General features: G+C 43.6%; 1 protein-coding gene across 1 annotated transcript; it reads left to right on the forward strand.

Annotated features, from left to right (window-relative positions):
• Positions 1 to 1,444: 1,444 nt before the first annotated feature.
• VPS26A (VPS26 retromer complex component A) lies at positions 1,445 to 14,927 on the forward strand. The gene is made up of 9 exons (XM_085882755.1): positions 1,445 to 1,584; positions 2,713 to 2,862; positions 2,967 to 3,042; positions 4,508 to 4,664; positions 4,840 to 5,004; positions 5,402 to 5,508; positions 7,464 to 7,532; positions 9,490 to 9,632; positions 14,698 to 14,927. The coding sequence occupies exons 1-9, from the start codon at positions 1,582 to 1,584 to the stop codon at positions 14,800 to 14,802; spliced, it is 975 nt and encodes a 324-aa protein (XP_085738881.1). The 5' UTR covers positions 1,445 to 1,581; the 3' UTR covers positions 14,803 to 14,927.
• The last annotated feature ends 2,691 nt before the right edge of the window (positions 14,928 to 17,618 follow it).

Raw genomic sequence — 17,618 nt, forward strand, 5'->3', positions numbered from 1 at the left:
ATGGTTTTAGGAGGGAGGAGTGTGGTATAGCCTGCGGGCCTGCGGGGCAGGGCATGGTGGTGGGGGAGTGGTCGTCGTGAGCATCGTGTCTGCCAGGGATATAAGGAGTGCGCGCCGCCTGAGGCGTCGTAGTGGGTGCCGTAGTGCCTCGGCTCGTGAGTGTGTTGAGTACGTAATAAAGGAGAGTGGTGGGCAAAGTACGCCCGCGCTCCCGCTTGTGCAACACAGCCCGGCTCGACTGTTCCCCCGCTCGTGTCTGCCTGCTAAGCATCTCTACCACGACACTACACCAACATACCTCAAAATGTCCAGGTCACGTTCCCTGTTAGTGGGTGAACAATCCAACGCTTGGCGAATTCTGCTTCGCAATGATAGGAAGAGCCGACATCGAAGGATCAAAAAGCGACGTCGCTATGGACGCTTGGCCGGTGGGAGACCATGGCTTGGGAAGCACGGATTCTCAATGTTGAATTGTTCACCTATCAGCTTTTATAGAACTATAATAGACCAATAAAACTTTAATAGAGATTTAAAAATTTATTCTTGTATTTGAGGAGCATCTCGGCCTGATTGTACGTTCAATGAAAAAAGTGGGGGGGGGGGAATCTATATGTTGTCCCCCCCCCTTGATAAAAAGTGGGGGGGACATGTACCCCCCCGTCCCCCACCAATCGACGCCCATAATTGATAGGGTATTGAGTTCAAGCCCCTGTCATCCGTTGAATTAACATCAGGTTACAGGTACGATTGACTCAGCCTGCCATCCTTTTGAGGTTGACAAAATGAGTACCACCTCACTGAAAATATGGGGCACTGCATCAGTGGCACAGTTGTGCTCCCACAAAATGACGTGGCCAAGCATTCACAGGTTTCTCTTGGTTCTCACAAGACGATCGAGTAAACCTGAAAACGACGGCCCGGACAGCATTTGTTTCAAATACCACGACAGCATTGTTTACATGGAGGCCGTTTTCTTGTTCATCAGTGACGAGCACTGCTTTCCGTTGGAGCAAGCCGCTTGTCAAGGCTTAAGCAAGCCGCTTGCTAACGGAACAAACCCACGCACTGCACAAGAGTCGCGCACTTCTTTTGTTCATCTTAATTTAGTGTATGTGAATTAAATGTAATATGAGGTGAAGGAATAACAGCAAGTTGTTGAACAAGTACTAATTCATATATAATTGGTCATGTGCTTGAATATATTATCTCGTTTGGCTTTAGGATGTTTCTCCCAACATGACAATTGAGGCGGTGTATAAACACAAACGCGTGATGGCTTTGTATTGACGATATTTTACTGATTTATTTTACCGTGTAATGTAATTCGTACGCAGTGCGTTGAATAATGTTTTGAAAACCTGAGCATTTTTTTTTGGGGGGGGGGGGAGTTTTACCGATATTGTGTTGAAACCCAATCAACAAGCGAAGGAGGAAGAAATGTCTCGACGGTGAGTCAGTTCCGGTCATGTGACCGAGGCAGCGGAAGCGAGTTGAGAAAACAGATCAGTCAGTGAGGTAAATCACAAAACAAGAACAGACCGATATATATGTGTACAAACAGCTGCCTGGCAAGACACGATCATGGTGAGTGGAGGAAGTGTGTGTTGTGGAAGGGGTAAGATATCAGCCGAATGTTGATTGGACCAGTCGGTGCACAGTATTTAGCAAAGTGGGGGAATTGTCATCGTCATAATGCTAAGCTGATCCTTTATTCCCCAATTGTTAAAGTGTAGGATAGTTGAGTTGGTGAGTAGTTCACCTGTGCACTTACAGCCACCACATTGTTTCCTGCTTTATTTATTTGTTTTTCTGTGCTGATGTACAATGTCGATGAAGCTGCTCTGCCATTTGGCTACACCTCCATCTCTGTCTCTTGAGCAAACGAATCTCTGGTGTACAACCTTCTGTCCGAAGGGTTAAAAGGGAAGGTGTTCAATATCTCCCCAGGTGCACTGACCAATCTGCATAACACAACAACTTTGGGTACATAGCTTGTTTACAATAATGTAAGGAAATCTGATTGATTTGTGTTGTATTGGTTGTTGACGTAACACGACACATGCTTGTGCTTTCTCAGTCTCAAACAAGATGTTGGCCATGAATGGGCCTCTCCTTAGATTGTCTTGTACTTTTGGCATTGTCTCGAAGCCAGGCCAGCCGTGCTTGCAAAGTTCTCCACCTATGGCGTTCAAGGTTCCTCTCCTATCCTGGCTCGTGGGTTTCATGACATCTTACTTGCTCCTCATGAGGGCCGTCACCCCCTCACGCAAGCATTCTGGGTCCAATTTTGTTCTGAATTTACATGGTGGTCACTCTATTCCAAGATGGGTGCATCCCATTTACCACTCTTGGATGCTGTTTAAGCTGGGGTTTTTGATAACCGTTAACCGAACCAATTAGCGTTCAGAAAGCTGATGTTATTTTCAATGCAAAGTCAGGTTTTCACGTTTTCCGCTTGCAATTATAAATGCACGTAAATGTAAACATTAAGGTTGTGATTCAGGTGCAGATAGTCAACTGGCCTTTTCCTTTGTTTCCATATGTAACTTCACCTCGTACTTCTTTCTGCGTGTTTATTTATTTTCCTTTCATTCTAAGCTCACTATGTAATGTGCTTTGTCTTTTCGTTTTGCCATCACTTGTTCACGTGTTCTTCATTTCCCCCAATCTACTGTTGCCATATCTCCTTTGTTTCCGCTCCATAAACCGCAGAGTTTCCTGAGTGGACTGCTCGGTCCAGCATGCGAGATCGATGTGTTGCTGGATGGAGCGGAGAGCCGTAAGACGGCCGAGTTGAAGAGTGAAGATGGCAAGGTGGAGAAGCATTTCCTGTTCTACGATGGAGAATCTGTCTCTGGAAAGGTAGGAAGGTGGGAATGCTGAAGCTGAAGATGTAAAATGCTTCTTTAAAATTAATCAGTGTGTGTTAAATGGCTGTTTCCATTGTGTATGGTGTACTTTTGCAGGTGAACATCACAATGAAACAGCCTGGCAGGAGGTTGGAGCATAATGGCATAAGAATCGAATTCATTGGTCAGATTGGTAAGATGTCCCTGGAATTTCCATTCTTTTTGATCTGCTTGAAGACATTGTGATGATGCTGTTAGTTTTGTTTTAAGCCCTACAAAGTTGATGCTCATGGATAAGCTCGACGAAACAGGGTGAGAAGCCAAAATACTGACAATAGAGCAGAAAGGAAAAGAATGGACAAGTACAAAAGATAGATAGGCAGAGGAGAGACAAACAAGTCGAGAAGAGGAAGGGTAGATGACTACTGCGACCGCTCCAGGGCGGCAAGACCAAAACTGCCACCGTTCTTGCAAATTTTTGTCATGTGGAGATCATAACGACCAAGTTTGGTGAATTTCTGCCCAACGATTTAGGAGTAGATAGCGTGACAGACAGACAAAGCCAATTACAATATACCCCTGTTTTTTCAAAAAGCATGGGGATAACTCTGTTTTTATTTTTGTTCTAGAAATACAGTAAGTCGTCGACTTATGACAACGATCGGTTCCGACCGACCAGTCGTAAGTTGATTTGGTCGTAAGTCGGCCAACCTTTATTTTTACCTTTATTTATAGTGTATAGGCCAATGCAAAAATTACCCTTTGTATATTATACTGTATAATGATATAATAATCATCTGTAAGTCATATTTTATTAACATTTTCTTTGTTCATTATTGTTATAACCATGGTTATAAAACCATTTTTATTGTTACTGTATAACGTTTTTACGTCCGTCAGGTTTAAGTCAAACACTGCCTTCTACAGTACAAATGGTTTAATATTTGCAAAAACATACAAAAATAGAAAACATTTTACAGTAGTTACAAAACATACTAAATTAAAAGGATCGTTTCAACGCCGGCTTCCCATCATGCAATCGTCCGCACTTGGACTGTTTGCAAAACACGGAACGGATCTCGCACGCAGCGGAGCCGGCACGGTTCCAGAAATAATTCCGTCCATCTCATTTGGCTAATTAATGAAATAGACTTCTTGCCTTCGTCTGCACAGTAAAAAGGCTTAAAGGTGTCCGTTTTTGTATCTGATCTTCCATCCAAACATGCAGCAGTTTCTCCATTAATTTCTCCATCTACCTCTTGGTAGACATCTTGGGGGTTTGAAGTACAATTTTTAAGACAAACGGATACGGATAAACTGCGCTATACCGAGACCACGCGAATATGCTAGCACTGGCCGGCGCTGAGGCAGAAACTGTCGTACGCCCAGCTGGGCAACACTCGCGCTGCCAGACTCGGAGCAGTCGTGGCCAGACATACAGTACATATCGCGGTCGCGGGCGTGGTCGTAAAGTCGATCAGTCGTTAGTCGCATGGGTTGTAAGTCGACGACTTGCTGTATTGACATGTATAATTATTTTTTGGGGGGAGGTGTATGGATGATGATGATGATAAGAGTCGAATAGCTCATTTATGATTGGCTCTGAGTAGAATGGCTATAGCTTGTGAGATTTACTTCCTCCACTCTGGGATTGACAGAACTGTTCTATGATAAAAGCAACACACACGAGTTTGTGAGCCTGGTGAAGGAACTTGCTCTGCCTGGAGAGCTCACCCAGAGCCGCAGCTATGACTTTGACTTCATGCAGGTCGAGAAGCCGTATGAGTCGTACACTGGAACGAACGTTCGCCTTAGGTGAGTTTTGAGATGCTAATACAAGCGTTTCCTTTGTGAAAGTTCTCTGGTCCGAACGCTGAGTTGATTTAATCTGCAAGAGTATAAATGTAGAGTCAGGTCAAACTCCTGCTTACCTGGCTCTGCTCATTCGGGCTGCATCATTCTACTGATACATTATGACGATGTGCACCAGGTACTACCTGAAGGTGTCCATTGCACGGCGTCTCACAGATATCGTGAAGGAATATGACTTGGTTGTCCACCAACTGGCCACCTTTCCAGATGTCAACACCTCAATAAAGATGGAGGTTGGCATTGAAGACTGCCTGCACATCGAGTTTGAGTACAATAAGTCTAAGTATGTCCCTTTTCAATTTTAGATTTAGGAGCCATATATTTGACCCCAACCCCATCGCTACATTCTGAAGATGCCTCTTCCTTTCATTCTGCTTAATTATATTTACTCCCACATTCTTTCTGCTTTTTCTCCACTTTCCCACATTCCCAAAACCTGCTTCATCCTTATCATCCCTCCTTCATGTGTGTGTGTTTTTTTTTTCTTTTTTCTTCTCTCCACTGCACATATTATAAGTAGATACCTGCTTACAGTGATACAATACTTGATGTATGGTATAGATTGCTTAGAAGTATACTTTAGTTGAGAGTGACTTGTTGACTTTGCATTTCAGAACGGTTTTTATATTGTCTGTGTAAAAACAGTACGTTGTGCCCTTTGGTTTTCCTGCAATGTTCAGGTACCACCTAAAAGATGTGATTGTTGGAAAGATTTATTTCCTGTTGGTGAGAATAAAGATTCAGCACATGGAGCTGCAGCTTATCAAGAAGGAGATCACAGGAGCCGGTAAGAGATGGAACATTGGAGCAATGTGTCATGAATGCTTCATCAAAGTGTATGTAACGTGTTCAAATTTGTCTCTAAAATATTGTTGTGGTTACCAAATTCGCAAACCACCATTCAGGTCCCTTAGGTGAGGTATCTCGGTAAGTACATGTGTAGTTAGGCCCGAACCCGTTGTCTAGTGGGAATACATGTCATTTATGCGTGCTGCGACTCTTCAGGATAGCCGTTTTTCTTTTACTATCTTTATTTTGGACCAACCGCCATGATTACCACCACAACCACAACATCAACCACCAACCACAACGCCGCTTCACCACAACCGCCACGACCTTCACGTCACACCTCGCAACCGTAGCATCGCCACCGTTCTTGCCCCGCTGTGGGTACCGGTGTTGGACTCGTGCAGGGCGCGCGTCGAACAGCGTGTACAAAATCACGGATTTTGTGCTTCAAAAACGGATCAAAAACGACACACGCCCACTTTTTGCCGTCCAATCGGTGAGCGAGGGGCGATTCGGCCCCGCCTCCAGGACAATCGATATATGCAAATTTGTGGATCAAAAAGCCTTCACGCCCACTTTTTCTCGGGCCAATGGGGAGCGAGGTGAAAGGTCAAAGGGAGGGGGTCAAAGGCGAAGCTACGGGGGGATAAAAGGACCGTGTTCGTCAGTCAGGAGAGTCGGTCGGAGAGTCAAGAAGGGGAGAGTCCAGAGGAGAGTCCAAAGAAGAGTCCAGAGTCGGAGAGTCCAGAGGCGGAGAGGCGGAGAGTAGGAGAGTCGGAAGCAGAGGGTCAAGACTTCGCGGGCGGTGGAGCTGCTCGTCGTGTGCGGAACGGAGGGGACGGAGTTGTGGAAAGGCGGCGACACCAGACGAGGGGGTGCTCGCGTCGTGCAGGAAGCTGCACCCGAGGGAGGCCGACAGCGCGACCTGGCCGAGGTGGAGACGCTCGTCGCACATAATAAAGATCCTCTATACCCCGAGCATCAGCAACCCCTCCTGTTTCCCCCCGCGCTGAGATAGTGCGACCAAGGGGGCCCCTTTCCCACCCCCTGCCAGACACTGTCCGCGAGGTCCGCGGAGTTGGGGCGCCATCGCCGCTCCGCGTCTCATCACCAGACGGGTAGGCGCGACCCGGTCTCGGCCTCAGGCCCGCCTCATTCTTGGGGGTATTCTTTTCCCTTGGTTTTGGGTATGTGTTGTCGGCGCCGTCTGTGAAGTAGAATTGTATGTGTTGCCGTGTGCTCGGTAGTCGGTATTAGCTCTGCATTGTGTTTTCGCTTTTACATTTGCTTTTTGTGTAAATTGAATTGTGTTTTTTCTGTGTGCTTTTGGTGGAATTGTATATGTGTGCTTCCCGTGTGCCGCGAATAAATGTGCCTTGTGTTGAACTGTTTCCCGCTTCGCTTCGTCATTTCTCCCATTGAATCCTCATCTTGCTTCACGTAAAGGGTTGGTAGTGGGCTGAATACGCCCGATAATTAATCGAACCGTCGAGGTCGACGATAACACCGCTCGGTTATTCTGATAGTACGGAACGGGTCGCTTAAGTGGCCCGTGTCCGAAGTCGACCTGCGGCGAGGTGCGATCGCCCGGTCTACCCTCCGCGTGGGTATTTAGGTAGGTCGAATTTGGCGAGCAACCCTATACCACGCGGGGGCTGATTGGCTCGATCGCGGTGAGACCGAAAGGTCCACCCGTGACTGGTTCCCGGCGTTGGTCCGAGAGGGTCACGACTGGATTGTCCGTCGGGTGGGCGACGTGCCGCGATTCGAGTTACGTGGCCGTCAGCACGCCGGCGGGCGCGAATACCGCAACAATATCTTTAGTTGCAAGGTCCGTGTCATAACAGTTTCATCCCCACAACTGCCAGTTGATTTGTTACTCTGTGTAGCAAAAATGTTAGTTCCTGGAGAGAGTTGCAGACAACGCTTTTCTGACTTCTCTTAACTTCTCAGGAGCCAATACAACCACCGAAAGTGAAACCATCGCAAAGTACGAGATAATGGATGGCGCTCCAGTGAAGGGTGAGTACGATTGGCAGTTTGGAGAAGGGCCATAAATGTTTAGTATTTTGTTTGTCATTTTGCACAAACTTAAAAAAAAAAAAATCATCTCCTCTTTCAATGGTTGTTAAACTCTTGCTTCGGAAGCTGAATGTGCCACTTGTTTGGGCAAAATGATTGCTGTCATTGTGGCCAAAGCATCGTGTATGAATGAATTGGTTGCCCTTCGTATACAAAGAAGGCCGTTTTCATGAAACGTGTGAACCACCTGGTCAATTTGTTTGTAGTGCAGAAGCTGCTGAGTAGACAGCAATTAAACTTGGAGATAGCAAGCAATGTAACCTGGTGTTGGGGTACCTCCAATAAGACCAGAGCATTTGTTACCTACAGTTTAAGCAGGAAGTTTTTCATGTATTTTTTTTCATGGTGCTGGCAATACCTCCCCTACTCTGCAAATTACACCATGTGATCTTTAACGTTCACCAACTAATGCTGGCAGACGGTGCACCCAGTTTAATGTCCATCCGAGGGATGGCACAAACACTGAATCGCCCTGCCTGTGAAACACCAGAGGGAGAGTTTATAGCCGAGTTGGTATTCAAACCTCAGACAGCTCAAAGTTGAGTGGCTATCCTGCCAGCCCGAAAGCAAAGTGATTGTGATGTATATAAGAGCACATTGTTGAGTTGGGGAGGTTGAGGAAGTTTAGAGGCATGGGGCATGAAGAGTATAGTTTTGTAAAGACTATAGCAGGATGCTTTGGAATCAAACCTAAACTTTAGCTCAAAGGAGATTCTAACTGGGATTTATAAACACACTTTCTGACAAAAGATTATTTGGGTCATATTTTCTCCCTCGTTTCGGGTGGAACCCGAGACTATTTAACTTTATCCAGGGTGGGGCAGAGAAACGGGCAATTTTAATAACTCTGTAATTAAATAAACATTTTGTATTTGCCAAATTACAAATATGCCATCTTAAAGTACATAGCATGCCATTTATTTCTTGAAGATACATCCTCAAGGTGACCGTCTCTGCACAGGCATTCTTCTAGTCTTCCACACATGTTTCCCATGATGTGGCATTGCATCTCCAAATAGATTCTCAAAATTATTTTGACAAAGTCTTTCTTTCAGCTCTTCGATATTGTGTGGGCGATGAGTGTACACTTTGCTTTTTAAGTGCCCCATAAAAAAGTTGCATGCTGACAGGTCTGGGGACCTTAGAGACCAAGTAATGTCACTATTCCTGCAGATAATGTGGTTATGAAAAAGTAGTTGTACGGAGGCCGTTGACACTGGTGGTATGAGACGTCTCGCCATCTTGTTGAAACCAACTGTCCTCATTAACTTGAGGAAACCTAACAGATAGTTGACCAGTCAAAAACATTGCGATAATGCTGGCATAGCGGAGATTGGTTTTTTTAATCTCCCGTTTCTCTGCCCCAACCTGTGTATATATTTTTAATAGTCAATGCTTGTGATTTATTTTTTTAATTGTCGATGCTTGTGAGTAGTCGATGTTTGTGATAACTGAATGCTGATAATCGGATATCCATCAGAGCCAATGCCTGGTGTTGGCTTCATGATTAGAGTGGTGGGCTTGAGATCCTAGGATCCTGAGTTCAAATCCCACTCGGCTGTTGAATTAATACCAGGTGGGGTTGACTCTGCCTGTCATCCTTCAGAGATTGGCAGAATGAGTGCCAGCTTGCTGGTATCCTGTGTCAGAGTGGTGACCCGTCCAGGATTGTGCCCAATAGCCAAGGAGACTGCTTCGGCAGCACCAATGCTCTGCACAGAGTATGGTCCCAATGGATGAATGGATCAGAACCAGCAACTATTTCTTAAGAATGTTTCTTTCCTTATTTTGGTTTGTTGTGTGCTTCCTCTGTGGAATTTAATTTGGAGCATATGATACAGCGGAACTGTTGACCAACTACTTTTCCTTTTTCTGGGTTTGATGTTGGGGCCGGAAGGAGAATCCATTCCCATCCGCCTTTTCCTGTCTGGCTATGAGCTGACCCCAACAATGCGTGATGTGAACAAGAAATTTTCCGTTCGCTACTTCATCAACCTGGTGCTTATCGATGAGGAGGACCGGAGGTACTTCAAGCAGCAGGTGCGTTCAAGATACAAGTTTAGTGAGGGCAAAATGTGTTTGTTGGTGGTTCAAAGTTAACCTTTTATTTTTGTTCTTGGTAATAATAAAATAATGACAGATAAGTGAGAGTTTGTGGCTGGTTGAGGTAGAATGTAGCAAATCTTGTGTGAAATTACGTCACATCTGGTCATTCGTAAGACTGTGAAGTCCCATCTGGGTATTTCCAGGAATGCTGTGAATCAGCTTTTTGTTTATGAAGTTTCTTTTGAATAAAAATGGACAAACCAGCTGTATATCTTCTGATTTGTCTGCCTTCTTCAATCCTGAAGATTCTTGCAGAACAACCTATGGTTGTTTGTCCTGTTCTATCCTTTTTAAATGCTGAGCATCAAGCAAAGAAGTTGCACGTACCATTTTAAATGTCTGATATTATTTGGCCAGGGTTCGAACTGCTAATCTCCCAGGTTCAAAGTAAACATTTTAACCATTAGGCCACTGAATCTGGTTAAGCCACTGAGTTTGGTGATGCATGTCTTGCGGAATTGTGAGCATTGCATCAGGTTTAAAAATGAACTTGAACTATTCGGTGCACATTAACATGTATGCACGTGCCTGTGTGTGACAAAGTGCTGGGCAACCCTGAACCACCATTGTTTAAGGGCTTTAACTCGCCTATTTGATCCTTAAGAGCACAAAAGTAAAGTTTCACTTTTGACGTCTGCAAAGGTTTAAAAACCAGTTCCAAATTCTGGCTTTGTTTTTAAAATATAAATGATATATAAACACGGGATACAGTTTAATGTGCTAATCTTGTAAAGCACTTGCCCATTGATTTGTTGACTTTTCGTGACCTATTTACTAGAATTCTTGAATGAATTGTGACTCCACCACATGTTTGAAAACCAAAATATTCTTCTTTTCACAAAACCTCAAACCAAGCATGATTACTGTCCATGCGACTGTCACGCAGTTCTATCGAAGCCTCATTATTACCCTCGCCAGAGGAGAGGGTATTGCATTTTGGGACTTTGTCTGTCTGTCTGTCTGTCTGTCCACTGAACGTACAGAACATGAGTGTGTATTAATTACATGAGACTCTCGAGACCCGTAAGACCCCTAAATCCCTCAACTGAGTTTGGAAGATTGTGGGAGCGAAGAGAATGGATAAAAGAGGAGGGATAAACTGAGGGATGGAGATTGGTCTGAGATAGGCAGATCGATAAGAAGTGGGTCAGACACTTGGTGTGGATGGAAGAAGAAGAGCATGACAAAGAGAGCAGATAGGTTGAGGGAGCAAGGTACACCGCAGTTGAGAATGGAAGATTGTGTGAGGAGGGATATCAATCAGGTAGGGGTGGTTGGAGAGTGGAGAGAGTTGGCTGAGGATGGGAGGAAGTGGAGGAGTATCATGTTGCAAGGCAGAGCAGAAGCTTGGTACTGTTTTATCTCACTGCCTATAAAGAGAAGGAAGAAAAAGTAGGTCCAAGGATGTGTAATGACTTGGCTTTGTCGCTATTTAATTTTATTTTTTTCTGATATCGATATAATGGTGAACAAATTTTTCTTTTTATGGAGGTTCCAAAAATACGTAATGGTTCAATGATCCATTATATATTCATATATGACTTACAAATCATTGACACGTTAATTTTTCGAAGTATTCCCACACAGGGCTTTTCCACTCAATGACGAGAATGGTTATTTTACTTCCAACTTTAACTTGTATTTAAATTATTTTGTTTCAAAGCAAGATCAGTATTGGTAATCAGCACAGGCCGGTATCGCTATCGCGGATCGCCATGTTGGTAATCGGCACAGGCTTTCTAAAGCACACAAGATTCATATAAATGACCACTTGGTGATTGCTTTAAAAACGGCCACGAGGGCAAAGAAAATGCGATACTTGTACAGTGCTCGGGTGCTGAGGGTTAAAAGTTAAAACTTACTGCACATACTTCCTGGTTCATCTTAACATCATACGTTACACTGTTCCAGGTGTCGCCGAGTGCATCAAATCTTTTAAAATCATGTACGGCATTTAAAGATTTGCAAACACCCTTCTTTGAATTGTTGGTGATGTATCAATTTTTTGGGGTTCCTTGTTTTTTTTTAATCTTTTTGGTTTCCCGGTATATCGATATATCGCCAGACCATATGACTAACGCTTGCTCTGAAGAAGAACCCTTGCCTTTTGAGAAACTTCATTGATCAATGATTGGCAGGTCACTATGATTTACATGCTCAAAGACATGTAATCAGAGTATGATTGTAAGACTGAAGACTTGGAGATGCTCGATGTCGCAATGTCGGTCAGCAGTTTTGTTGCTACTTTTTCACGGGACGTTCATGTCATTATTTCCACCTCTCGGTGCACTTGTGCTTACTGCAGTTACTGTTGTGTATAATGTATAGTTTAACTTTGCTGTCTGATCAATAATTGTACTCTAAGTAAAAAGCTCGACTCCGCTATGGAACACTTCTGCAAATGAGCACATTTTCACTTCGTTTTCTCAATATATTGTTACGGCCTTGGGTACCGAGTGTATTATGAGGGGGTTAATCCTCGTTTACCCTCGGAAGAACCGGACTTGGTGCCACCGCTCACATTTAACTTTGTGGTGTGGTGGGTTGCTTAACAACCACAAATGCCAATCGGTTAACCCCGAGTTCCAGTGTCCATCGTCTAATTTGCCGTTGAAGTAGAAGTCACGTGGCCTCCTGACTGGAGAACGCGCCCTCGGCGATGCACCAATCTTATCTTGATTAGATCTTAAGCAATGCGGCTGAGCGTTTACCGCTGGTGCACACCGACTATGACAGGTTAATTAGTTTGGGAATTATAATCTCCCGGTCTATCTAGGTTCGGACAATGCTGGATCAATGGAAGGAAATGACAATCACGGACAGGTTGAAACGTCAACAAGGAATTTATTATTAAGAAAAATATATAAACTGAAGGACTTTATATTTCCTTGTCGATTAAATGGATGAATTAAAATCAATCAAATGTTCAATCAACAAAATAATCTCAAAGAAATAAAGAATTCAACAAACATTTATAGAAAAATGGACAAAGACCACTTACTTATCACTCTGTCTTAACAATTAAACACGAGGCATGGGTACCCATCATATCATTCAGGGGGAAAAAGAAATCCGGTCTCGGCTTACCATTACATGGCAGAAATCATCGTGCGTCGATTAAAGTAACCCAAAATGTGTGAGTGTGCCTTGGTCTATCTCTCCAAATGAGCTCGACACAGCCCGGTTCGTTTCTGCTGCCAGCACCCTGCCTCACTGTGCACCCACCCGCAAACAGGCTCGAACACCAATCAACGTCACGTCGTCACCCCCAGGAATCGGGTACGCCAAGAGCCAGGTACTCCAAAAACCAGGTACGCCAAGAGTCAGGTACCGAGCAGAACCAGCAAGAACAGTCCAACTGCCATTGCTGCTATCCCCAACCGTCAGGATCTCTCACCGACTCTGATCAAGAGCAGTCACCAACCATCAGCAGGATCTCTCGCCAACTGCCAACAAGGTAGTCCTGCCGGCCTTTTATAGGTGACTAGTGTGGGCGGAGCCTCAAATACGACTTCAGCCAAATCCAGCTTGCCTATTGGTGCATCGCATAAGTTCTCCAACCGTCCATTCTCACGGTCATTCTATCCTGACCATCGAGCGAGATGCAACTCCTAATTAACATAGGCCTGGCTTACGACGGATGTGGACAAAGGCTAGAAAGCAGCCATCTGTCGGAACAACCAAGCAGAAACACGAAGTGCTCACAGATAGTCAACGGCAATTATCATCTCTTTGTTCAGCCCAACATGAAGAAAAGCCGGTTAGCGTCCATACAGCTGCTCAACGGGGTGTCGATCGCCGATGGAAACAGGTGGGTGTCAAACGTCGAAAGAAAATGGGTGTCGAACATCAATGGAAAAAGGTTGGTCCTGAGGTAAATGATCCGAGATCACAGCCATGTTTGACCGTCAGACTGACTGTTCAGGAAAAGCTTGTGATGTGATTAATGACTCAAATGTCCTGTAAGTCCAATGTGAAAATGATAACCAAAATAAAATGTGTAACTAAATTGTGTATTTCCAAGCCATCGTGTCTTGATGGAAATGGAATAGACGAGTATCCTTTGGGCTAACGGCTATCTTTTCGCGTGCACGGACGATGAATATCATTCATGCAGAAATTAAAACTGACGTAAAATCATACGTCATGAACGTGTTGTAAAGAGGAAAAGGTTATCCCATAAGAACAAAAGGGAATCTGTTCTTTACCCTTCTCCAACGCATCAAAGAGTTAGAATCCCACCAGACAAGGGGATGGGTTTGTTCTGAACATGCATTTATGCAAATAACTGAGGACCTGAATGTATATGCCTTGTGTTGGCTTAATCACGTAATGGTTAGGGTGGTGGGCTTGGGATCCGAGGATCCTGAGTTCAAATCCCACTCGGCTGTTGAATGAATACCATGTGGGGTTGACTCTGCCTGACATTCTTCAGAGGTTGGCAAAATGAGTGCCAGCATGCTGGTATCCTGTGTTGGAGTGGCGACCCATCCAGGATTGTGTCTAATCGCCAAGGAGACTGCTTGGTCAGCACCAATACTCTGCACAGAGTATGGTCCCAATGGTTGGATGGAAAGATGGACCGGAATATTATGTGCTTTACTCAGAACCGATTCTGAAATCCACTACAATATATACGTTTTGTATTGCACAAGCCTTGCGAATCCTTATTTCCGGTATCATGATCCTCGCTGTGTTGCTGTTTAATCCTCTCTATGAGGTGAATAAGCCATTACAATGTGATCGAAGGGACGTTTATAATTGGTTATTTTCCGAATTGATGAAACGAATAGTTTTTATCGATGACTATTTGTATCGTACTTTTATTGTTGCCCAATTTGTTTTTATGCCGTGGGTAAACATGAGACCACCCCCATTCCACTCAATATGTAGATCACTCCTCTCCTTGTCCATTCTAAGAAAATAAAACTAATAATGGCTGTTTATTATTGCTTTTGAATGTGATGCTTTATTTAATTCTTTATTCTCTTTATTTCAGGAGATCATGCTTTGGCGAAAAGCCCCCGAGAAGCTTCGAAGAAAACCGTATCAGTACCATTATGAGGCAGCACCCACGCAGGAAGCGCACCAAGCTGAGATGTAATCGCAGGCTGAAACTTGCACCACCTTCTCATCTCACTTCGTACCCCTTATAATGTTTTTCATATATATATATATATATATATATATATATATATATATATATATATATATATATATATATATATATATCTGGCTGACACCATGAACAAAATAATGATCTCACAGCCCTTGAGCCAATAACTCACCTCGTTCATGCCTTCTACTTTATGTTAACGTACGTGGGATTTTTTTTTGATTTTTATTTTTTTTCGCTTGCCAAACATTGTCACTTGTGAAATAAAAGAAAATTAATTCGTTGAAAGAGACCTTCAACATAACTTGCGTAATAACGTAATGCTGTATTGTTACTACATGGGCCAAATGGTATGCCGTCCATAGTACTAGCTCCTTCCTCATGTTTATTGGGGAACTGATGTGTGTACGTGTGTGTGTGTGTGTGTGTGTGTGTGTGTGTGTGTGTGTGTGTTCATTTCTCTTGTGAAGACCAGGTGGTTCTAATTTCTCATTGAATATTTCACATGGAATTGCACAAACTGTCTGTGCTGTCTGTCTCCCTGCACTCTGGCATGAGATTCTCCAGCCAAATGGCACCATTGTGTTGTCTTTCATCATTTTGGGAGTGTTCTTGACTAATTGAAAGTGGTAAATCCTCATTGTGCATGTTATACTTGATCGATTTGCGTCGCGTCTTGATGGTTCAGTGTTAAAAGCATTTCTCACTCTATACCATAACCTTTGCTTTGCGAGTCGATCTTGTGTCATTGCTCCTCCCCCCCCTCTCTACCCCACCCTACCTTCCCAAAGTTTCTTCATAGAAACCTGATTGTGAAAGTTTTATGAAGGAGTATTATTCAAGAAATTAGATTATTTTTTTGTTTTTCTTTCTTTTGTTTCTCATATTGCAAAATTCCATTTGAGAAATGTTTGTTTTCGACAGCATGAGCCTTTGCCCAACACGTGACATGGTAATTGGGTTTGGAGAGCAGTCTGTCTTGTAGCTGGTTTGGTTGTATACAGCAGATGATACAGGTTACCAAGCAAGTTTGGACCATGTGACGGCTGTTCACACAACATGTTCAGTGTGCAGCATTTGATTGATTTATTGCAATTGTTAACCCTGACCCCTATGCTGATTTGAAGAACGCTGAGTTGACATTTAAGAGCTGCAGCCTGTTTTTCCGATGCTTCGATCGTTCTCTATATCCTGAAAATTGCGTACAAACATAAGGCTATTTATAAAATGAGTTGCAAACTTTAAATTCGCATTTACCTGTGACTTTACACTGTAATTAAGATTGAAATTTAGTGAATTTATCAATGGGTTGAATGCCCACATCTATACATCCCCTGATGGCTCCATTATTTTTGGTGTTCGAATGGCTGTTCGCTTTTCGTCTTTCATCTTTTATCCCCAACCTCACATATTCCCATCCCCACCTTTGAACATCTTGAATGTGGACTGAATTTTCCCCTTTATGGGGAGGTTTCCATGCATGTCGCTCTTCTTTCTTTTCTTTCCCACATAAGCAATATGGGCTTTGGCATTAAATTTATCCACTGCTAATTTGTACTTTTATAAGTCAGGAGAGAACTTTGTGATCTGCCAGGTTGATGTAATGAGAGTTTTGTGCTTCTCTCCCCTGATGAATTCCCTTTGATGAAGCCGATGGCCATATGTGGGCATCCTTTTATGCTACCGTCTCGGTGTGATTTGATCCCAAAAGGTTATTTAAATTTAAACTTTCTTCTTGTTCATTGCAATGATTATATTCTACCGTAACACTTGTACAGAGATTAATATGCTTGCTCCCTGATGATCGCACCGAGGCCAAGGCGTCAATTGAGTCTTGTATTTTCGTGATCGCTTTGTATTGATAACAGGTACAGAGAGAAATCCTTTCGAGTGCCTGACTGCTTCTACACACATAAACATCTGCCTTGAACTAGGACAATAAATTGGATATACAAATAAAAGTCGGGAATCATTTGCTCCCGGAGAATATTTTTTCTTCTTCTTCTCTTTTCCTGTTTGTGTAAGGCTTGTCGCAAAGGCGAATGGCATCTATTGTCCATGTAATTTATTGTATTGTCCGCCAGCGTAAAGGCAGCCGGAACCGCAAATCTTCCCAGAGCGTCTTTCGGATGATTCGCTTGCACTGTTGAGCGGTATTGCTCCAGGTTAGTATTTGCATGAACTCTAGCTTACATACTGTATGATCGCACAAACAGGCCAAGCTTTAATATTCTATTCCTGTTTACCGTGTTCTTTTTTTTTTTTTTGGTCTTTGTTTCGATCATGCTGTGGCTTCGTCTTGTATCATGCATTTGAGCAAAGTGGATTTCTTTTTTTTCTGTTGCGTTGTTATGATCATTTGTTTAAAATGTTAATAAAGCGGCTAAGGTCAGTCAGTTTCCTTGTCTCACACCACGGGGAGTAGATCATCTCTTTTCTTTTGCATCAGCTGCACTTGCAAACAACCATGAGGAATACACAAGGACCTTGGATGCAGGAAGAAGCTATTTAGCCTGTCAAGCCTGCGCTACATCGACAATATCATTTCACTTGGGGAGAGGGTGTTTTGGTGGGGGGAGTCGGGGGTGCATGATTGGGTATGACAGCAGTGGGGAAAGCATGCATCACCAGAGTGGTTTATACACCATTCCTAAGTTACCTAACACTAACAGCCTGCCAATATCTATGTAGCCCTCTATCCCAAATGCTTCTCAGTACCTATCTTTCAATTTAAGTCTATCCACTGTTTCTGCCGCTACTCCTTTTCCAGATAGACGATTCCATGCATTTACTATTCTTACTAC

Source organism: Eptatretus burgeri, chromosome 5, assembly GCF_056783735.1.
Source record: "Eptatretus burgeri isolate ZD-2024b chromosome 5, Ebu_testis_v1, whole genome shotgun sequence".
Classification (NCBI taxonomy): domain Eukaryota; kingdom Metazoa; phylum Chordata; class Myxini; order Myxiniformes; family Myxinidae; genus Eptatretus; species Eptatretus burgeri.